At 48.1% G+C, this 22,412-nt stretch overlaps 7 protein-coding genes across 7 annotated transcripts in view; 2 read left to right on the top strand and 5 right to left on the bottom strand.

The window, feature by feature from the left end:
• The window catches only part of BDR25DRAFT_383695 (uncharacterized protein), a gene marked incomplete at its 5' end in the record, with an annotated part of 5,138 nt that extends 3,603 nt beyond the window's left edge, over nucleotides 1-1,535 (bottom strand). The window contains 2 exons of the mRNA XM_033697837.1: nucleotides 51-990; nucleotides 1,197-1,535. Coding sequence (XP_033540269.1) covers nucleotides 51-990; nucleotides 1,197-1,535 — 1,279 coding nt within the window. The remainder of the gene's footprint in view (nucleotides 1-50; nucleotides 991-1,196) is intronic.
• An 878-nt stretch (nucleotides 1,536-2,413) lies between these two features.
• On the bottom strand, nucleotides 2,414-6,543 carry BDR25DRAFT_273026 (elongation factor 3). The gene is made up of 4 exons (XM_033687341.1): nucleotides 5,562-6,543; nucleotides 3,321-5,508; nucleotides 2,814-3,256; nucleotides 2,414-2,755 (listed from the first exon to the last, which is right to left on the bottom strand). Exons 1-4 carry the CDS (start codon nucleotides 6,252-6,254, stop codon nucleotides 2,717-2,719), a joined length of 3,363 nt encoding a protein of 1,120 aa, XP_033540268.1. The 5' UTR covers nucleotides 6,255-6,543; the 3' UTR covers nucleotides 2,414-2,716.
• A 425-nt stretch (nucleotides 6,544-6,968) lies between these two features.
• Nucleotides 6,969-10,192, bottom strand: BDR25DRAFT_307735 (beta-glucosidase 1 precursor). Its single transcript, XM_033690894.1, has one exon. It carries the CDS (start codon nucleotides 9,990-9,992, stop codon nucleotides 6,993-6,995), a length of 3,000 nt encoding a protein of 999 aa, XP_033540267.1. The 5' UTR covers nucleotides 9,993-10,192; the 3' UTR covers nucleotides 6,969-6,992.
• A 368-nt stretch (nucleotides 10,193-10,560) lies between these two features.
• Nucleotides 10,561-12,500, bottom strand: BDR25DRAFT_307734 (citrate synthase-like protein). The gene is made up of 5 exons (XM_033690893.1): nucleotides 12,262-12,500; nucleotides 12,180-12,207; nucleotides 11,969-12,125; nucleotides 10,940-11,918; nucleotides 10,561-10,883 (listed from the first exon to the last, which is right to left on the bottom strand). Exons 1-5 carry the CDS (start codon nucleotides 12,307-12,309, stop codon nucleotides 10,671-10,673), a joined length of 1,425 nt encoding a protein of 474 aa, XP_033540266.1. The 5' UTR covers nucleotides 12,310-12,500; the 3' UTR covers nucleotides 10,561-10,670.
• Nucleotides 12,501-12,620: 120 nt separating this feature from the next.
• On the top strand, nucleotides 12,621-14,935 carry BDR25DRAFT_273015 (isocitrate lyase and phosphorylmutase). Its single transcript, XM_033687340.1, has 5 exons — nucleotides 12,621-13,279; nucleotides 13,353-13,641; nucleotides 13,697-14,533; nucleotides 14,582-14,835; nucleotides 14,896-14,935. Exons 1-5 carry the CDS (start codon nucleotides 12,865-12,867, stop codon nucleotides 14,901-14,903), a joined length of 1,803 nt encoding a protein of 600 aa, XP_033540265.1. The 5' UTR covers nucleotides 12,621-12,864; the 3' UTR covers nucleotides 14,904-14,935.
• Nucleotides 14,936-15,963: 1,028 nt separating this feature from the next.
• BDR25DRAFT_319945 (uncharacterized protein) lies at nucleotides 15,964-16,950 on the top strand (the record flags this gene model as incomplete). Its single annotated transcript, XM_033691863.1, has 4 exons — nucleotides 15,964-15,979; nucleotides 16,192-16,210; nucleotides 16,264-16,495; nucleotides 16,621-16,950. 4 exons carry the CDS (start codon nucleotides 15,964-15,966, stop codon nucleotides 16,948-16,950), a joined length of 597 nt encoding a protein of 198 aa, XP_033540264.1.
• A 629-nt stretch (nucleotides 16,951-17,579) lies between these two features.
• Nucleotides 17,580-19,050, bottom strand: BDR25DRAFT_297942 (uncharacterized protein; the record flags this gene model as incomplete). The annotated part of the gene is made up of 2 exons (XM_033689039.1): nucleotides 17,580-18,429; nucleotides 18,476-19,050. The coding sequence occupies 2 exons, from the start codon at nucleotides 19,048-19,050 to the stop codon at nucleotides 17,580-17,582; spliced, it is 1,425 nt and encodes a 474-aa protein (XP_033540263.1).
• Between the last annotated feature and the right edge of the window lie 3,362 nt (nucleotides 19,051-22,412).

Below are 22,412 nucleotides of genomic sequence, written 5' to 3'. Positions count from 1 at the left end.
GGATGAGATGTCCTCAGAGATGGAAGGGAGAGATTCAATGTCTCGCTTACGACAAAGCTTTTGGCAGTACCCACCAGGGCCTACCATGCAGCACAGCCATATATCATCCCGCTCTTCGAGGAAAGATGAGGTGTCCTCGGAGTTAGAAGAAATGGATTCATGACCGACAGGTACTGCGATGCCTCGCTTGGAACTGGCAGGAGTTGAATCTTTATCGGAATTCGCCCTACACCACCTGACGCACGTGCGCCCGGAATGCGTGCAACATCTGAGCGTAGACGTGGAATCAGGGTCGCGCTTGTTGGGAGTAGATGAGGTTTCCTTGTCGTTCGCACATTTCTTGAAGCATACACCCCAGACAAAGAAGCAGCACTTATCGCTGCTAGTAGAACGGTCGTCGCGTTTGCGGAGAGTAGATCCAGCATGCTCGTCCTGTGAAGAAATAGAATCAGGGATGAAGGAAGGGTCGACTTTAATGCCCAGGCACATGCACTCTGCGTATTCACAGCATCCAGGTACGCCGAACCTAGCACCTTTCGCTCCGCAATACTTGAAGACAGAGCAAAACGGAGGATCGCCGACGCATTGCAGGATAACGTTGCCTTGCTTGCCGCACACCTTGTAGCCTTGAAGTGTGTATTTCCTGTAGTCAAGGGCTGCTGAAGAGGTATCACGAGGCGTGACACCGGCGGCAGGGGAGTTAGAGTCGTTAAGAGCGGACGCACATGTACACTGCCCGTCAGAGCAGCAACCGGGCTTCCCGAATCTGTTGCCGTCCTTTCCGCAATATTTGAGAACCGAACAGAATGGAGGATCGCCAACGCATTGCATGACACAGTGTCCGTCGCTGCAACATTTGAAGTAACCTTGTGTGTTTGGGAAATCGGGGATAGTTGTAGACTCGCCACCTCGGGAGATGACTTCTACAACCTCGCCATTGCGAGGGCTGGAGGGAGTTACAACCGCCGAATGCTTGTCCTTGGACTCGGACTACATGTACCTATTAGTATGTGACTGGCAAAGACATGCTAGAGACCTCAAAATGGAAATTGGCGTAACGCTACCGCTTCATCGACAAAACCTAAAAACAACTCATACAGTCGCCCAGGAAGAAGAGCAGCGGAATGCAAGGACGAGAAATCCTAGCGGCTATATTCGACTCTAAAGAAGGTGGAAAACCTATAGACAAGACTTACATCTCCGTGAGGGCATCCGCAGTAGGCCAGCGAGGCTTCTACACGGCCTTTAGGATGTTCGTACAGCTCACCACCGAGACTGCAACAAGGGCACTGGGCTGAGATTTTCCATGTGCCGGCGAGGTCGCAAATCTTGACGAACATGAGACCCTTGTTACTGCCTTCACACGTGTACCAAGCAGGGCGGCAATGATCAGCCAGACAAGTGGCGTTGTTTGGGGCCTTGTTGGAATCGGAAGGGAGATTTGGACTACTGTCCTCATTGACAGGCTGAGGTAAACCCGCCGCCGCACCGACGAGGCCCCAAAGGACCACGCTAGTCAGCGCGAGAATCTTCATGATGGCGAAGGGCGAGCAGAGCCTGGTATCCCGAAATCGCGGTCAGGAGGAGCGTTTGACAAAAGTAAGAGAGTGTGAAAGGAAGAAGAGTGAGTAGAGGAGTGTTGTTTTTGAGAGTGGGGGTGTAGAAGGAAGGAGGAATGGGAAGAGGAAGAGCGGTCGAGGCGGAGGGAGGTGAAAGGTGAAGTCACTCGCGTCCTCAATCGAAGAAACGCGAAATGGGAAGCCATCTCACTTACACACTACTATGTCTACAGCTAGCAGAATCCCGTCAATCAGTCTTTACAGTCAGCCTTCACCCCCAACTATCAAGCACCAAGCAGGCGAGGACAACTTACTATGAGCTTGCAGAGAGACACCGCAGAGTGGTACCGCAACGTAGAAACACCGAACCTCGAATGGCAGACGAAGATTTCAGGGCCTAAAGAGTGAAAGGTGTGAGTGTGAGCAGGAAGAGGAATTTAGAGCGGTGGGTGAGCATAAACAGACTAATCGGCTGCCCTGACGTATGTAAACTTGCCAAGACCTACAATCAAAGGAGTGGTGGATGCTCTGACCGCAGAACAAGTTCTCATGCGACCTCCAAACACACGCGCACTGCTCGAGACCGGGCACCGGGCGCGCGATTGCGGAGAGTTGGGGACGTTTGAAGTTGCAGCGCGTGGTCCTCACACTCAAGGCAAGTGGAATTTTCAGAGTAGAGCAGTTAGGTGCAGGGCTGGAAAGAGGAAGGGAGGGAAGGAGGCGGGGTGGAGGAGGAAAGAGGGCAGGGGGAACTGAGATCGAAGCAACCAGAAAGGTAATAGCAACGAGCCACCCATTACAAGATGAAGAAGTTCACCAATAGGAATTCGCAAGAGAGCACAAAAACTAAAGGTGCTGTTCACAGCAGATTCTACTCGTGGTGAGAAATAAATAAACACATATATAACCACACAGAAAAGCGTAAATGTGCAACGAAATACAGACTCGAGGTTACGAATCGATGTGGTACTCACCAGTAACAAATTGGGACTCAAGGAAATCTTTTGCAGAAAACTCTACTGTTGAAGAAATCTGCTCGTCTATCCCTGAGCTCGATGCCATTCCACATTTACTTGTCCGTCCGGCTACCACCAGTCTATTTCAAACGCCGTCCAATGCTCAAAGTCTAAGATATCATACCCAAAACACAGAACCATCTATGCCTCATCATCGGTGTCGGGGGGTCTCGGAGTATCCTATGGATGTCAGCATAGAAGCGGCACAAACAAGAGCACGGCAATGAAGAAAACATACCTTTGCAGTATTCAACCAATCGATATATCTCAACCTCCTCCTTACCTCCCTCTCCTTCAACTGCGCCCTCGTCATCTTCTTCTTTTTCTTCGCCTTGAACTTCATGTCATCTCCCTTGCCCTCGGCCTCCGACATGACCGGTGTGCCTGTCGTGCTGGGATTGGCAGATGAGACATTAGAGCTCGCCACACTGCTTCCAGGACGTGAGTCTTCGAAGCGGTCCATTGACACCGCTAAATGCCCCTTGTGCGTAACACGACCCTCGGCAACGTGCCATTGTTCAGGGCACAGCGCACCAACGAATTCTTCATTATGGGAAATCATGATGACGCCACCCCTGTAGTCACGAATGGCAACTGCGAGACCACCGAGGGAGTCGCGATCAAGGAAATTGGTCGGTTCGTCTAGAACGAGGAGATGAGGGTTATTCCACATGGCCCCAGCTTTTGGACGTTAGTCATCAACTCTTTCTCATGCAAGTAGGGTCATCAAATGAAAGAAACGTACCAAGCACCACCTTAACCTTCTGTCCACCAGAAAGACCAGAAATCTCGTTATGATTCGCAATTTCTGGGTCCATCCCTAGATCCTCGAAATGCTTCGAGATGACTTTAGGCTCCAAAACACGATAGCCAAGACCCTCGCGAGAAGCCTCATGATCATCAAACTCCTGGACCAGCTTCTGGAAGCCTCTGGCAAGTAGGGTTTCACGCGAAATCATAGTGTTGAACTTCGGTAGCATGTTCAACCATTTAACCTCATACTGATAACTCTTCTTGTACTTTTGTCGACCAATCAAGGCCTCGATCTTACGAGGACCTTTGCCATCACCAATATCAATTGGCGTCTCCATCTGCGCCTTGTCTGCGTCTGTTAAGATACGCGTCTGCTTCATCAGCACTTCGCGGTCATCGCCGTTGGCATAACGCCACTGAAGATACTGATTTGGCGTCTTCTCCATGTGCATTTCGACATGCTCAAGAGCATGTTGCTTGATGTAACCGATGCGGAGATTAGGGTGCTTCTCGACCTTCCCATCCTGCGGAATAACTTCGCCAGTGAGGATCTTAATGAGCGTCGATTTACCGGCACCATTTGCACCGATGATGGCAACTCGAGAAGAAAGCGAGAGAGAACAGGACGCGTCAAAGAGCGAGGGCTTCGATGATCCAGGATAGGTGTATGTACAGTTGGTCATGCGGAGGATGGATCGCGTGTTCGACTTGACTCCGGTAAGTATGCCTGGAGGAGGGAACTTGAACTGAACATTAGATGATGAGAGAGTGTAGTAGCTCTTGCCTTCTGGCTTGACTTTGACGAAATCTGCCAAGTTACCCTTGTAGCAGACAAGTTTCTTGTTCTCGTAGTGGTAGATGTCGGTACAGACCTCATCCAGGAATCCAGAGTCGTGAGAAACGATCAAGCTGGTGATCTCGGTGTGCGACTTCAGGTACTCCTGGAGCCACTTGACGTTTGCAACATCTAAATGGTTAGTAGGTTCGTCGAGAAGCAAGACGTCCGCTCGCATAAGCATGGCTCGGGCTAAAGCTAGCTTCATCTTCCACCCACCAGACAAAGAGCCAACTTGGTTTGACTGCCTGCCTTCTGGCCCGGCAGTAAATCCGACTTCTTCCAACACTTGAGAGATGCGTTCCTGGCTCTCGTCCCTGAATCGTGGATCTCTCGAAACGAACTCGAGAATGCTGAGATCGGCATCCTCGCCTTGGTTATGCTCAACAAAGCATGTCTTCACTTCGTCAGGTGGCGGAAAACCCTCGAGCTTGCCCTCGGCAATACTTCTCATCAGCGTGGATTTACCAGCACCATTTCGACCACAGAGCCCGTATCGGTGACCCTTTAGAAGTCGAAGATTTGTGTGTGACAGCAGCAACATGCCACCATAGCCGAGGGAAAAAGTTGCATTGACGATCTCGATTTCGCCATCGTCTTCCTTGATTGGCTGGCCGAATTTTCGGTGATCCTCTTCCACATAGAATTGGTGCACTCCCTCCGTAACCTTGGTAGAGTCGCCAGGGTTCATTAATGGGTCTAGATAGGGCGCAATGAGTTGTGGAATGCGTTGCATCTCTCGTTGATTCACAACCTCTGCAACCATTTTAGAAACGTAATTCTTCGCAAGAGCCCAAACCTCGGCATCTCCAGGGAAGTTCTGCAGATGTCCAACCAGGGCAACTTGTTTCTCAATCGTCTTCGACACATCGGATCCCATGGTACGTACGATAGCGCCACTCTCGATGTTGCCATCTTTATCCGCCATGGCCTTCTCGAGAACGTCTAACGCTCGCGCTGCAATCTCACGGACTTCGGGCAAAGAAGCGCGGTCCTTCACTGCTTTGACACCGGGCTTCAGCTTTGGCAGAAAAGCACGAGCCTCGATGGGGTCATGGACAAGCTTTGTCAAGTTCTCGACGACAACAACTGTTTGTCGAAGAACTTCCTGGGATGTGGATGGGGTATTCAGAGATCGCTCGAGAAGCGGGGTAACGACAGCCAATACGGGGGAGGTGACGATTGCAACGAAGGTGGTTTGCGAAAGAGCATGAATAGCTTTCTGCAGACTCTGTGTAGAAGGGTCTTCCATGGATTTGATGAGGAGAGGTATCCGAGGAGCGACATCGTCGTTTTGGAGGAGTGTTGTGAGACCGTTCATCGTCTTGACAGCTTGCTTCGCGACCTAGATCCGAGTCAGCGACCCTCTCGTTTTGCTATGAATATAGTTGAACTCACCTCATTCTTGAGATCGTGCATGCCGCCCTCAACGACCGGAATCAGCCCCTCCAACCGCTTCCCCATCGCTTCCCGCAACACATCCTTCTCCTTCTCAACCTCCAAACTCTCCATCCCCATCTTCGCCTTATCCGCCATGCGACCTAGAAGCTCGAACGCGCCAACCGCGCCCTGCCACTTCCCTGACTTCTTACCCAGGTACTTCACCAGCAGTGGCAGAAGCCCAAAGACCTTGGCCTCAGGCCCCAAATTTTCAAACAGAGCATCCAGAGCGTATTTTGAAGACTCTCTAACAGTTGGAGTCTTATCCGCCAAAGCATCAAGCGCCAAAGGAACCAGCCCCTCTTCTTGAACCAGAAGCACCACCTCTCCCAGCCTCTGTGCCAGCGGGAACCGCTCGAAGAGGGCGCCGAGCGCGTTCATGGCGCCTTCTCTCCGCACAGGGTTCTTCTTGTCCCCGGCAGCCTTCTTGATCTCGTCGAGGATGCCATATCCCCTGAGTCCCCGAAAGCCGACCGAGTTCTGGAGGAGCGTGGTGAGGCCATACGAGGCTTCTACAGAGGCATGTGAAGTTTTGCTCGCGAAGATCGCACTCAGTATTGAGGAAATCTCGTCTTGCGAGGGCGGGGGAGCGGCACCGGCTTTATTGACGATGATAGCGGGGGCCATGGGAGGTGATTCGTGGTGGGGCATTTCCCACCTGCGGGGTGTGTGCGGTTCTCGATCTCAGTATCGAAACAAGAAATCTGTCGCCTTTGAGGGTTTCTTCCTTATCGATATGAAGGCGGTGGGTGATTTCGTTTAACCCTTCGCATGCGGGTGAGATTAATACACGGCTACACTCAAAGAGGACACTCTGTCGCTCGAAATTCGCTCGAAGCAGAGACTTTCTAGACCTGAGAAAGAGTGGAGAGCGCGGGAAGAAGTACAAAAGAAAAATAGGTGGGCGAAGGGCGAAAAGCAGAGAGAAAGAAATATTAAAGTTGGGCTCGGTGTGAAATTATTTCTGTCTCCTTGGCTGACTGATGCACCTTCCAAGAAACTTCGGCTGGCCACTCGGCGGGGCCGGCAGTGCACGTTCCTTGACACGACACTAATCCGCTCTAGGCTGTAAGGCTGAAGATTCACGCTTGTCTCTCCTCTATAATTTATGCCTGATGTCTGCGTCCTAATAGAGTTCCCCCGAATTCTTGAAAGAGGTTTAACTAATTTGAACCCACTCTATTTACTTGCCGTGGCGTGGGCTAACAGAGTGCAAGCTTGCAATAGTTATGCACATGTCTATATGATACCTGCAGGTGCGATGCATGTCCATACAAATATACTTCTGTATTTCAGTAAGAACTAGTCAAGGATATCAACACGTCTAAAGTAGCAGACACCATTCGCCATTGAGATTACCAACGCCCCACTCACTCACACGATCCCACCCTACCATTTGTCCTGCAATGGTAAATTCCGACTCGAAAACCCAACTTGAATCCCAAACTCTCCCTCAGTCGGCATAACCCAATTCTGCCTCCTCACATCCCAATAACTCAGATCTTTCCTCGTCACCTCAAAAACCACCATCTTGCTATTCCCGCCTCCTCCATGAGGGCTCCCTTTGACACCTGGCACTGGGCCTTGCTTCCCCGCCTCAACGTGAACTTTTTCAAACCCGCGAAGAACTCTGACGGGGAAGTCAACTGGCTGCCCAGTCTCGGGATCTTTGTAGTTCTGCGGAAAGGCGATGTAGAGCTGGACCACGCAGTCTCCGTCTACAAGACCAATGTTGGTGACTGAGGCGGAGACGGTAAGGATTTTGGAATAGAGATCAGGGTTTCCACCTTGGGCGCCGCCGGCTTCGCTGAGTGGACTTTGAAGCATGTTCGTCTGGATTTCGGGGTGTTTGATGCCGTCTGTAGAAGAAAGATAGGGGTAGATATACTTTGACAGTTTCCTGAATCCAGGTGGGAAGAGCGCCGTCTTCGGGTCTGGAATATCAGTTGAGTAGGTTGGAGGTTCGATACCTGAAGGGCGAGGTGCAGGCAGAGGCGTCTTGGGACCGTGAGACGTAACGAGGAGAGAGGTGAGATGGAATGTGGTGTACGAGAGACCATAACCGAACTCATAGCGCGGAGCAATGTCCTTCTTGTCGAAGTAGCGGTAATCGATATACAGGCCTTCGCTAAAGTTCTGCTGAGGAACCAGTCCATTGGGGTAATACAGGATCTTGCTTCCTGGCCCATAGTCATCTTCTTTCTTCGCAATGGTATAAGGCAGGCGGCCTGACGGGTTGATATGTCCGAATAAAACGTCGACAAGCGAGTTTCCTGATTCTTGGCCCGGGAGATTGGCAATCAAGACTGCCTTGACGGTTGGCTCATCGATCCAGTTCTCCAAGATTACTGGGCCGACAGTGTGAATGACGACGATGACTTTGCCGTGCCCTGCACCGCAGCTCTTCGCAACACCTTTCACAAGCATGTCGCTACCCTTTTGGAGGTAGAGATCGTTGCGGTCGCCGTGAGTGGTCTCAAAGCTCATATATCCCTCCCCAGCATCTGCGTTTGCAAAAACAATGCAGATATCCTGCTCTTCAATAAGAGTCTTATCCTTTGGTAACTTATTAGAAGGGAAGTCGACCACATAGACGGATTCATTATTGAACGCTTGTCGAAGGGCCCAAAGAGGTTCAGTCAGATATGGGTAATCCACGGCGCCAGATCCCCAGCCCGATGCTAGTGTGCCCACGTTACAACCCCTGTCTTTGCATGCGTTTATTCCATCTTGATTGACACGGGAGTCCTCGCCAAAGACACCAACACGGTACTTAGTGACCTTGCCAACCTTTTCTTCTTCTTTCCACCCATTGCGAACCAGTGGAAGGAGATTATCGTCATTCTTTACCAGAACAGTTCCCTCTGCAGCCACTTGGCGAACCAAGTTTCCGTGAAAGTCATCGCCCTCTCCTTGGACGTTGATGAACTTGTTGACTACCCCTGTCGTTTTATCCGTACTTCCAGGATGAAGCAAGCCAATCTCTTCATCCGTCCAGGATGAGAAGTTTGGCCCACCGTCGCCGTCAGGAGGCTGGAGTGGCCATTTCTCTGTGTCGTCCTGCCCGACTTGATACCAGGCCGCAACGACACGGGTGGCCATATCATTGAGTCTTTCCATAGGTATGCTACCATTCAAAACTGCTTTTGTGAGCTGAGCGCCCCAAAGGGATTTCCCATCCGCCCACTTCAGGCCATCTCCAGGCATCGTCATGTCGAGCCCTGCTAAAGAGCTGGCAACACCACTTCTTTGCGCCAGCCAATCGCTTTGAACAAATCCTTGAAATCCAAGTTCATCCTTGAGGATACCATTCAAGAGCTTGCTGTTCTGGCACGCGTAGCTGTTATTGACTTGGTTATACGAGCACATAATCGAGGCAACACCCGCCCGAACCGACTCGGCGAAGGGCCAAGCATAAATCTCGTGGGTGGTCCGGTCATCGATGTTGCTTGAAATGGCATTTGGCGGACCCCATTCCCAGGCCTGTCTAAAGTGTTCCTGTTCGTTTAGAAGATAGTGCTTTGCCGTAGCCATAACACCTTCGTCTTGAATGCCTTTGATCGTCTGCGCTGCTGCAATGCCCTGTAGAACAGGGTCAGGACCAAACCCTTCCCAGGTTCTACCACCAGCGGGCATTCGACCCAACGGCCCCATCGCCGGTCCCAGCAGCACATTAATGCCCTTTAGTCTTGCTTCTTTCCCATGTGCTCTCCCCCTTTTATACATCAAGTCCTTGTTCCACGTAGCTCCGACCGTAATCCCTGCGGGGAACGCCGTGATGTTGTCTGCGAATCGTAGGCCTAATGGGCCGTCTTGCAAGCAAAGACTCGGGAATTTAAGGCGCGGCACCGGGGATGTATTTCCGACACACATTTCCATGCTCCATCCAGTGCCGGTAGTAATATTAACCTTCTCCACCAACGTCATCTGTTTCACCAACTCCGCAGCCTTCCTATAGCTCTCTTTCCACTTCTCGTCCGTCCCTCCCTTGGGCGTGGGATACCACGGCGGGCTCAGCCCATCTTTAGGTGCGCTTTTCCACGCCCAAATACCTCCCGCCGAAAGCAACAGCACGGTAGCTGCCACAAAAAGCAGCACCAGGAAGCAGCACAGCCGGCTCGGCGCCCACCTCCTCTTCACCTGCACCTTTTCCGCAAATTCAGCATCTCTGAAGGATGCCTTCCGCGCTCGCAGATCCCCGGTGCTCCGCTTCTGCTTCAATGTTCCGGCATCGTAGTTCAGAGGGTCGAATTCGTCGAGGTCTTCGTACGAGGAGGCGTTGGAGTCGAAGGAGCGGCGCGTGGGCGTGTCGAAGTCGTCGCCGTCGGCTGGGGCGTCCAGTTTGGCATATTTGCCTCTGCGGAGTTCGTAGGATTCTGGCGGAGGCATTGTATACTTGATAAAAGAATGCGAAAAGTGAGAGGTGAAGTTTGGGGGTGCAGCGTTTGAAACAGAGGGAGCTCGGTGCCCTGGCGTTGGTTCAAGGATGACGACACATGAGGCGTGGTAGCTGTGAATGAAACACGCAACGAGGCAGTGGACAGCAAGACGCCGCAGAGCAAGAGACGTTAGTCCGGTGGGCGTCGACGAAGATGTACGAAGTCGTTACGGCAGCAGCAGTCGACTTTCATCTTTCATGCTCCCAGCCCCTGCATACATCGACCAATCAGGGAACGCCCCTGAACATCTATCGTCGCGCCCCGAAACACTTTCCCCACTGCCGCTTTCACCTCCTTCAGTTCTAAGTCCAGCATACTATGACATATCGCGGAGCATAGTTAGGGCGGGCATGATCTATTGCCCTCTCACTAGGATTGGGCTAAGTGTTAAGAACATGCTAGTTTCTGTCTTGAACCAACCTGTTCTCATGTTCCGTCCCCATGCTTCATCCCATGTTCAGTCCTATGTGCCAACGTGCAGTATTCACAACAGGCAAGATGGGATGGAAGCTAAGTCGTGTCTAGCATGTCTCATTTATAGAAATCTTTTGTATGACCCAAACGCTCTAACCGTAGTATATACAAACAGTGTAACAACCCTTCACCTCTACGGTCAAACCCCGGTTCTCTACGCGGCGACTTGGTCCAGAATACCCTGAAGGTTGATGCTCTTGGGACGCTCAATCGGAAGACCCAATGCTCTGTCCCAGATAAGCTGTGCGAGCGGTCCGAGACCACGGCTGACACCGAAAGTGGCCGTGTAGTAGAGAGTCTCCTTGAAGCCGTAGTGGTGGAAGAGGACACCCGAGGAGGAGTCAACATTAGGGAAGGGATTCTTTGTCTGACCATCACATTAGCATTAAGACAGGAGGCTGATATAGGCTAGTAGTTACTCACCTTTCCATGCTCAGTCAAGACACCCGGAGCGACCTCAGAATTCTTCTTCACAAGCTGGTAGACTGGGTCACTCGCAATCTCGGGTCGAGCATTAGCAAAGTCCATCAAAGCCTCGAAACGGGGATCAGGCTTTCTCAGCACAGCGTGTCCATATCCAGGAATCACACGGCCCGACTTCAGGACACTCCAAAGATAGTTTGTCACATCAGACTCGGAGAACTTGTTACCAACAGCCTTCTGCATATCCAAGATGAAGCGGAGCACTTCCTGAGCAGCCAGACCGTGAAGCGGCCCAGCAAGACCCTGGAGACCGGCACTGTAACTAAGGTAGGCATCGCTCAGGGCGCTGCCGACCAAGTGAGTGGCATGGGCGGAGACGTTGCCACCTTCATGGTCGCCGTGGAGGGCAAGATACAGGCGGAGGAGGTCCTGGAAGCCTTCGTTCTCCTTTCCAGCCTTGCCCAACATGGCAGCGAAGTTGTACGACCAATCTTGATTCAGATCGATCTCGGCTGGCAAGGCACCTCCACCACGATACGCGTTCTGGTAGATCTTAGCGGCGATGGTGGGGAGTTTAGCGAGAAGACTGATGCAGTCATCGAAGGTAGGCTCCCAGTAATCGGCCTTGTGCAGGCCCTTCTCGTATGCCTTTGCAAACTTGGACTCATAGTTCAATGCGGAGACGGCGCAGGCGAACTGGGTCATGGGATGGAGGTCCTTGGGAAAGTCATCGAGCATCTTCTCAACGAACTTGGGAATGCTAGCCTTCTCGGCCAATTCCCTTGACAGAACGCGCGTCTGAGAAACTGAGGGGACCTCGCCGGTAAGCAGAAGCCAGAACATGGCCTCGGGAAGCATCTCAGTGCCAGAGGTGCCTTTCGGCAACTCCTTCTGGCAGTCCTTGATGGTGCGGCCATGGAATCGGATACCCTCGTTCGCGTCAAGGACTGAGCCTTCCCAGACCATAGCTTTCAGCCCTCTACAAACTTATCAGCATGTGGGGTGCGGAGTCGGTCACGTGAATCCTACCTCATTCCGCCCAAGGTGTTTTCCACCTTGACGTCTCCGAGTTTCTTGTCGGAATGGGCCTTGACCTTGTTCAATAGCTCGCGTTTCGCGGGTAGCACTTTCTTAAATGTTTCCTTGAGATCCGGCTCCGAGGACGAAGAGTAGCTGCATGCTTGCACTGAGCGGGACTCAATTAGCAATGTTTGGGGTGAAGCAGATAGCAATTGCATACCAGAAGCCAAAGGCCGCACAACAGAAGGCTGCAAAAGGTCCAATTAGCCCCTACTACTGTTGATTTATTGCATTTAGCCCACCTTGAGCGCTCGCAGAGCTCTCGAAGCTGTTCGTGAACTCAAAGCCATAGCTTTGGGTGAATGAGGGGCAGCAGGGGTCTGATGGCGGGGAAATATGCAGCAATTCTTCGTCCCTTGGGTCCAAACAACAAGTTAAAGGGACTCGCGGGTCGGAGGCAGATTTAAGAAAGACGCTTAATGAGAAGCCGGCGGCAAGATTCGGCGACACGATTTCACGAGGCGTTGACGCTCCGTTGATGCGACTTGGAATGTCTTCGCAGCCCCTCGGCAAACGTCCGAAGCGGCCTAGAGGAGCTGGCTATCCTCGGCCCGGCACGTTGAGGAGAAAGTTATCCCAGCAAAAGGCGTCCACGATGCCACGCACATTCGCCAATCTGACGATAAAATCCTTCTCACGGCCGCGGGTGGGAAGTCTTGTGCTGAAGCCGCATCGAGAAGCTTTTCGGGTGGCAAACACCAACACCGAAAAACTCTCCGCTACCCCATTGAAGCCAGTCAGTGACTGCTTATGATTACCAATACTCGCCGCTAGATATTCCTCCATGAACCTTTAAGAATCTTGCACAGTTTGCTGGGCTTCACTTCTTCACGTACCCTAGAGCAATGTTCCGAACAGTGTCGCGATCCGTTGCGCGGCAGAGTCGATCTCTAAGGGGATCAAGCCGAACACTGCAGCTCCTCCGACCCCTCTCTACCACCGCTTGTTGCATGTCGAACTCAACACTCAAGCCTGTAGATCCTCCTGTGTCCTCAGCACTGCATGGTGACTCGTTCCAGCTGCTCTCGGAGGCGTCAAAGGCGGGGCAGGCCGAGGATGCCCTCTTCGATGCACAGGTGCAGCAGGTGAGGGACTGGTGGGCAACGCCGAGATACAAGGACATCAAGAGGCCGTACTCTGCGGAGGATGTGGTCAGCAAAAGGGGAACGCTGCAACAGACATACCCGAGCTCGTTGATGGCGCGGAAGCTCTTCAACTTGTTCGAGGAGCGGGCAGCGAAGGGCGAGCCCGTCCATACAAGTGCGTTCTACACTTTACTATCACATAGCTCCATAGCATGCCAATGTACTAATAATCCTTCTCCGAATACCAGTGGGCGCCATTGACCCTGTGCAAATGACCCAGCAAGCTGCGAACCAAGAAGTTCTCTACATCTCCGGGTGGGCTTGTTCATCAGTCCTCACTACGACGAATGAGGTCTCTGCAGATTTCGGAGACTACCCCTACAACACCGTGCCGAACCAGGTACAACGATTATTCAAGGCCCAACAGCTACACGACCGCAAGAACTGGGACAACCGAAGGAAGATGAGCTCAGAAGAGCGCGCCAAGACTCCGTACCTCGACTACATGCGTCCCATCATTGCAGATGGAGACACCGGGTATGCGTAGACCGGCTACGTCCCAAGATTATGTGATTGCTAACATTTGCTCCAGCCACGGCGGTCTCTCAGCCGTCATCAAGCTCGCCAAACTTTTCGCTGAGAACGGCGCCGCCGCTGTACACTTCGAGGACCAACTCCATGGAGGCAAGAAGTGCGGTCATCTCGCCGGAAAGGTGCTCGTACCCGTTGGCGACCACATCAACCGCCTGGTCGCAGCAAGATTTCAATGGGATATGATGGGCTGTGAGAACCTCGTCATTGCCCGAACCGACTCTGAGAGCGGAAAACTGATCAGCAGCGCTGTCGACGTTCGGGATCACGAATTCATCATGGGCGTGACGGAAGAGACGGACCCACTAGCAGAAACGTTGCAAACCATGGAGTTAAGCGGTGCGCCAGGGAAGGAGATTGACCAGTACGAGGCAGCGTGGGTGAAGAAGCATAAGCTTGTCACCTTCGATGAAGCTGTCATAGGCCATCTAGAAAGTGAAGGCGCATCCCAATCATCCATCGACGCCTTCCTGAAAGAAATGAAAGCCAACCCCAATCTATCTCTCCTCAAGCGCCGCAAGATCGCAGACACATACACCAAATCCCCAGTTTACTTCAACTGGGACATCCCGCGGACCCGCGAGGGCTTCTACCACTACAAGGCTGGAATGGCTGCTGCGACCAAGCGTGCTAAAGAATTCGCGCCTTACGCGGATCTTCTATGGGTTGAAACCGCGGACCCTAACGTGGAGAAGGCCGCTGGTTTCGCGGGCGAAATTAGAGAGAAATACCCAGGGAAGAAGTTTGTGTACAACCTCAGCCCCAGCTTCAACTGGATGGGGCAGGGTTTCTCAGAAGACTCACTCAAGAGCTTTGTGTGGGACTTAGCCAAACATGGGTACGCCAAGCCCTGTCCCAAATGACGACTCAGCTGACGAGCCCCTAGATTCGTCCTTCAACTAATCTCCCTCGCGGGCCTACACTCCACAGCAACAATAACGTGCGAGCTCTCCCGTGACTTCAAGGAGAAAGGTATGTTAGCCTACGTTAATCTCGTACAAGCACGCGAAAAAGAAATCGGCTGCGATGTCCTCACACACCAGAAATGGAGCGGTGCGGGCTATATTGATGGCATTTTGGGCTCGATACAGAGTGGAAGTAGTGGGAGTAAGAGTATGGGGGAAGGAAACACTGAAACTGGTAAGTTTTGATCTGACTCTAGGTTGTAGGTTTTAGATACGGGCTAACGGTTTGTGATAGGGTTTTAGGTAGTTGTATGAATAGTAAGATTAGAAATCGCCGTTTATTTGTGCAGAAAACTTAATTGGCATGAGAAACCGTGGTGACGGTGCACTCCTGCTACTAGCCTCACAAATCGCTTGTTTTTCCGGCGAATTGAGCAGAACCGACCAACGAGTAGAGCACTTTCATCTGGGCTGTTCCTTCCACCCTTGCCACATGTAAGCTCCTTCCCTTTCTGAACTTCTTAGATTTTCCTGTTGCTTTTATTAGAAAAGTGAACAGAGAGCTACCGATAAAGGTAAGGTTCATAGGTCTCAGGTCTGTATAATTTAACAGCGGCAGAGTAGAAAGACCTCGTGGTATGCCTTATACGGCAATATAGAATCTTTAGGTGACTGGATTTCTACTTTCCATTAGTCGTGGCACCTTAGGACTTGCTCTGACCCTAACAACGGCATCGATACTCTCGTTCCATTAAATAGTTTTGCTGAATTTAGAAATTAAAAACCACTCCGCCTTTATTAATGTCTTGGTTCCATGAGAAATAGTGCTAGTTTCCTCCAGGGCAACTCGCACATGTGGAACATTAGCAACTTCATACATTTTACCTCAAACGCGACACTACCCTAATCTGTGAGTAGTGGATCAATTTCTGCAAAAGATCAAAGCAAGTTCTACCGATTCTCGAACCGGTTAGCTCGGTCTAGCTCGATTGCAGATGATAGAGAGACGGTCTGAGAAATAACAACGAAGAGAGCGAGGATGCGGGATATGATAATCATCCCCATCGTATACGAAGGTATGCGTTCATTTTAAGTATCGTCATCCTCATTAACCCACTTAGTAGAATTCCGTTTGCCGTTCTGTTGAATCGGGGCCGTCATCATGTCTGCGGTGCCTTTCATTAATCCGTCCACCCCACGAATCTATTCTGGAATGGTAGCGCAGCCGTCCTAGAGCTTAAAAGGTGTTCTATTGACCTCAGTACCAATCATTTGTGTGACCCTTTCTGACAGAACATCGAGCGAGTTGGGTTGAGCTACACGCGTATAAGAACGAGCTACGGAAGTAGGCGAGGAAAGCGTGATGTCACACCAAGAAAGTATGCCGTTAACACAAAGTCAGAGCCTTATGAAAATCCTTTCATTTAGAAAGCATCACTCAGCGAGCATAAAGAAAATGCCTGGCTCACTAAATCTTACTCCAATAAATTACCCTTGTCCCCCTTTTCCCTTTAATTTCTATATTGCTTATGCCTAGTCATTTGGCGTTTGAAATTGTGGTCTATGATTTTCAGGACTATCAGACTAACAGTTGATCAGACATTGGAAGTGTATGCTGATGAATTAGAATTACTTCGTCGCATTAATTTTGATATTAATCAAGTCTGACTGGCGCAAACAAACGTCATCCCACCAACAACAATCTCCGAAACGGCTACTATAATCCCTACCTCCTCCAAGAAAAATGCAATTTCAATAACCAAAAGGATGATGACATAACTGTGCATCAGTTACAGGGGCTAGGAACCACCGCTATAGTAGTGACGAGAAGTTATGGGATGATTAATGGGGGAAATGGATTCTCAAAACTGCTAGGATTCTCGAACACATACAGAGTAACCAGCATGAATTAAATCACCAAAAGTGTTTAAAGACTTCTTGCAGCGCACTAGAAGGCTATCTACAGAGATTTGGAGCGGGCTCTTCCGGGAATGATGCATTCCTGTTAAACATATTGCAGGACAAAGGGCCACCTACAGATCCGTTGGTTCAATATGGCACTGTGTTCTCCCGAAAGTCCGGGAGGGAGGGATATTTTGTTGTTATTGATCCAAGAACAACAAGATGTACCTGTTGTCAGCGAATTTGGAATGGGACAGATGTCACGGACGAGGTGGAGAGAGCGCCAAGCGTCATACGGTTTGAGCTTGCTAAACTTGTGGTCTTCGATGTAAAACCTAATGTGGAGAAGTGGCCATTTCTGCCTGAGTCAGTCAAAGAAGTTTTCGAAGAGGCTGCAGAAGAGGCGAGCGGCACAAGCGGGTTTATCCACCCACTTACGCAGTCCTAAGAGTACTATGGGGCTCTGATCTTCAGAGGACATCCCAGATGGAAGATATAATTACAAATAAAAGCATATACCGAACGTGTAGTCGGAGACGAGCATTCTGAGATCATAGGAATTAAGTACTTTAACAGGATTATAAACATCATTATCACAAACGAAGAGATTCCGGCGTAAATAATGACATGAAATCCTAGATGGCCAGTAAGAACTACATCGTTTGCCTTCATTCGTGTTTACGAAGGAACGAGGCTAAGGCCACCTTTGCCGTCTACACGCTCGCGGGAGAAGAAGAAATGGAATGAGGAAAAGCCAAGCTCAATTTGCAAGGCGATACTCGAAAATAAACAAGCAGGATTCTAGTGCTGTGGCTAGAATCTATACTTACATTGTTCAATGTAAATATCAAGAGCATTCAAATAAACGCGGCAATGAACAAAAGGTAAATGCTGTGGCTAGGTCGAGGAGGCAGGGAGGTTTTATGCCTCGGAGTGATCACTTTGTGTTACCTTTCCCTAATGGAAGGAAGATTATACAGTGAAAGAGCAACCCTGAAAAAGCAAAATGGGGCGGGAGTGTTTTCTCGCCATGTCGAAGGCAGAAGAGCTCGTATCGCAACTATATCTCTATCTCCCTCACTGTTGCTTCCTCTCCCTTAATTCCTTCAACAACTCCTTTATTCCTTTCCCATCCTTATCCAACATCGCTTTCGCTTCCGCCATGTCCTCCTCACTCGGCAAATTCACAATCGTCAAATACAAGATACTCGGACTGAGCACCTTTCTCACTCCATGCCCGATCAGGCCGATCGGTCCCCGAATCTTCTGCCTCGGCTCTGGCTTCAATTTCCCATCTTCGCCGACCTCTCGCAACCGTCGCGACCCCAGCGGCTGGGCGATGTACTTGCCGCCCGTGATGAGCGAGAGGAGGTGTCCGTTGTTGCAGGGGTGGTTGGGATCTGCGAAGCGTGAACGGAACTGTGTTTGGGAGGGCGCCGTTGATTGTGTGAGGATGGTGTTTGGATTGTTTCCTGTGTAGGATGCGGCGGCCCGACGGTCGAAATACTCCCCGACGAACTTTTTGTTGCGTTGGAGGCGTGCCTTGAAAGATTCATCCCTGACTACATTCGGCCGTTCCACCAAATCTTCGAGCCCCGGGTAGACAAGTGGTGCGACTTCGAGTGGCATCATTGCTTCACCGGCGGTCCGTCCGGAGGATTCGCGTATTGGCCGGAGGATCTTGGCCTTGGTGGAGACCTCGTGCTCATCGTGGTATGGGTTTTTTGGAAGCCCCCATTTGGAGATGAATTTTGCAGTCTCAAGATTCACCGTCTCGACACCAAAGGCAGGGGCTGTTTCAGTTCCAGGACCGTCGGGCTTGTACATCAAAACCATAGCATAGAGTCCGAGGGGCATGAAGAGTTCTTTATTGACCTGGTCCAGAAAAGCGTTGGCTTTGTAGCGGCCTTGGAGTTCGATCGCGGTGCTGGAGATTGGTTAGTGGGGCTCTGAAGCTTGCTCTGGGGGTTTACCCTGCTGCTAATTGGACAGAGATGGACACTGCAAGCGTTATGACGCCGGGAACAAATCCCACAATGCCGGCAGAGATATAGAGAGCATTTAGCCAGGGCGAGGCTTGCGATGCGGAATGGAAATTCTGGAGAAAGCGGAAGAAGGTATCTTGATCGATACCGAAGGGTGCTAGATCAGGTGGATAGGCTCTCGCGAATCCTCTGGTTTTCGTCCCCGGTCGGCGTTGCGGAATGACAATAGGGTAAGGAAGTTGGCATGCTGGTGAGGGCTGTGCTTGGGACGGCGCTATGGAGACGGTGTCATGCACGAGTTCTGAAATCGTTCTCTCTGCGGCAGGTCGACTATGGGCTTCTGAAGTCTCGTAGTCTGGCGGATCAGCAGCTTCGTCGAGAGCCCAATCTTGCTCATCGCTTTGCACTCTGTCGTCTGGGTCGAGGTGCTCTTGTGAGGTGTTCGGGGGGGAGCCTTGGATAGCGAGCACTGTCTTACGATCCTTGTGATCGTAGTACTTCTCAGCAGCAAGTCCGACTGTGGTGGAGATTCCCTTATTTATGATACCAATTACAAAAGCCATGATAGAAAGGTGTGACTTTAATCAAGGGTATTTGATAAGAAGTAAATAATGAAATCTGCTTTGCTACGGTGAGAATTGAAATGCGCGCGAAAGTGGGGTAGCAAACCCCTTTTATATTCTCTACCACAACCTTGAGGTCGTTAAGGCGGCATACCTCCATCCCCAAACACCTGGATGATTCCTCAAGACAAAACGTGGAAAAAGATCAGGCCTGCGTGGCTTAAACGCCGCTTCTAATATCGCGTAATTGCTTCAGAATGTTTGAACGGACTTTTCGGACGTTGGGTTGGCTGTGCTAATCGGACAAGCCTTGTCAGTCGTTGCTTATCGGCGTTAGCCTGGCTGCGGCCCCAGGAATTGCAAGGTTAAATTTGACTTTCGAGTCACTCCAACCCTTCCACGGCGTATAAAAAGATTACGTAGCGGAGCTGAGCGCGCGGTACCTGGGGTGAAGATAGGTTCAGAGTTGTTAACAATCAATCCAATCAATCCACCTAACAGTAGATTAATTAATTAATAACTTTACATCTGCAGATTAATTAGACAGATTAATAAGCTCTAAGCAGATTAATTAAACAGATTAGATTAATAATATATATAAATAGTAAATTAACTCTTTACATAATTAATCTTTATTAAATTTAAAGTTACTAACATTAAACAACATTGCTAGCTAGCTTAGTAAGTAGCTTAAAGAAATAATAGACCTTATAAAAATTAGTTTCTAAGGCTTAAGGCCTAATCTCTTCTAGCTTTTAAAACTCTGTAGGGCTAATAGTAAATCTAGCTTTATATATAGTCTTTATACTTTAAGTAAGTCCCTAAGCTTTAAGAAGGTCCTCTTACAGTTAGCTGCTACTACTAAGATACTTAGCATGTTAAAGGCAAAGCTTAATAAAGTAAAATAATACTTACTTTTAGTTACTTAGTACTTTAATAGATCTTTAGCTAATAAGTTGCTCTTATTTAAAAAAAGCTCCTTAACTTAGTAATTAAACTTATTATTATTATATTAAGTAGTCTCTGCTACTTACTAGTAGGCAGCTTTTATAAAATTAGCGTAACTAGCTTTATAAGATGTCTAGGGCTTTTTTAGGGGGGGCATTAGATCTAGAGGGGTAATGTGCGTAAAGTCCTTATAGGCTTTCTAGAGTAGCTAAAATCTCTAGTAGGCTTTATCTAACTACCTCTACTAAAGATAGTTACTATATAAAGCGCTGTTATAGTCCTTAGGGACTAGCTATATACTCTTAATGTTGAATGGGCTCCGACAGCTAGCTGCTTATAGTATGAGCACTTAAGTAGCAAGAGTAAGAGTGGTGTACAGTGTGCACAGCGTACAAGGTAGGTAAGGTAAGAGTAACATATTTCTAGTTCTATTGCTCTTGTCTTTCCTCTATACAGAGGAAAAAGGGGATATCTAGATGTTTGCGCACAGAGGTTTGCGCACAAGCATTATGTAACATAGATACGTGATCCTGCTTGTGCGCAATTGTTTGTATCTAGGCCGCAACGCTGCTGCTGTGTACAGACACTAGCAACTTTTCTTTTTGTCTAAAGAGTTGCCTTTTATACGTGTTACCTCCCTTCTGTCTGTGTAGGTCTATCTAATTATGTTCTACCTTTACTCTACCTTATTTATTAAGACTTGCCTTAGTAATGCTATGCATTAAGATAGGCTAGTTATGCTATGTAAATAGCTTTTCTCTTTTTTATCCTTTACTTTCTAAGCCTTGCTATACAATCCCCTAGCTCTTTTCTTTTTTTATACAGTGCTAGCAGTAATAGATCCTTATAATAAAAAAGATAATTATGTATAATACAAAAAAAAAACAAAATAAAATAAAAGAAAATAGGCCTTATATAAAGGTGTTATTAGTCTAGTTAGTCTAAGGCATCTTTGCGCACAGGATCTAGCTAGTCTATAGATGCTTCTATCTAGACAGAGAGGCAGTTAGTTAGAACTAGTAATTAAAAAGCCTAGTTTAGTGTTTTTTTTATACATACATCTACTAAGTTATCTTTACTATTAATCTACTTAATTTTAGCAATTTCCCTTTTCTTATATAATTTATAGAGTAACATAATGTTAATTATAAGTTACTTTTTACTAGTAGTGCCTAGCTTAATAAGGTAATTATATAGAAACTTTAAATCTATGTAGATTACTACTAGGATTAGTAGCAGTTTAAGCATTTATATAATTTACTGTAGAGTTGTACTAAGAGTAATTACATTATTAAACCTTTTAACTATTCTATATAGTTTACTAGTAAAGACACTTCTAGTTACTCTTTTACACTTAGTAGAATTCTAGTGTATAATGTTACCTAGTATTTTAAAGCAGTTGCTTTACTTTATACAGTTCTTATTACTTAATATAATTAAGAATTCTAGCTATAAGCTAAAGTTCTTATTATTAGTAAATAATTTATTTGTAAAGATAAACAGCTTTGCATAATTAAGCTATAATAGTAGAAAGGTAAGACTACACTTACTATTATCTATCTACTATTAGATTTATGTGTTAAGTGTGTTAATATTGTTATATAAAGGGTCTATAGTTTATGCAGTAATAAAGAGGTTAAATGCTGCCTCTAGTTAACACATAAATGCAATGTATGCCTTTCTTACACATTACTTAACATATTATTGTGCAGCATCCTTGTTCTCTAGGTTAATTATATAAAAGTAGCTTACTTATCTCTTCTAAGTAAAAACTACTATGTTGTGCGTAAGTTTAATTCTTTTACTATTAAACTTAATAAGCTGCTTCTCTGCTAGAATAGTTTTACCTTTTATATAAAACTTTACTTTTTATAGTTTTTTTTTTTCTTTTTATATAAAATTTTTTATTATAATGCTTAAAGTGTTGTCTATTTATAGGCTAGTAATACTAAAAGTGTGCTCTTCTTTATTAGTAATTAAGAGGTAGAAGTTGTATAAAGAAATGTGCATGCGCAGCTTTTTTTTATAGTAGTTATAGTATGTCTTAAACTAATACAGTCCTTATTTAGCAGCTCTATATAAGAGTTATACAACCTAGAGTATTATATTTAGTAAAAAGCTCTAGCGCATCTTCTTTAGTAGCTTTATGTACAGTGTGCGCATAAGCTTATTTATTAATTAGATGTATACTTATATAATATTACATAGTTTAAAATGCATTCTATACATAGCTTTTAGGCTTACTTTTATAGCTAAAAGTAGTCTCTAGCTTATCCTCTAGATAGTTAGTAACTAGGTAAGAATTTCTCTCTTCTTTTTATCTAAGTAGCTAGTAAACACTAGGCAGAATTTTTTATATAGTTAAGTTATTTTGCCTTTTACTTTTTATATAAGGTAGAGGTTAAAAATCTAAC

The sequence above is a fragment of the Lindgomyces ingoldianus genome (genome assembly GCF_010093535.1).
Source record: "Lindgomyces ingoldianus strain ATCC 200398 unplaced genomic scaffold BDR25scaffold_59, whole genome shotgun sequence".
Lineage (NCBI taxonomy): Eukaryota > Fungi > Ascomycota > Dothideomycetes > Pleosporales > Lindgomycetaceae > Lindgomyces > Lindgomyces ingoldianus.
The sequence above is the reverse complement of the archived record's forward strand: the minus strand, read 5'-3'. Positions and strand labels throughout refer to the sequence as shown.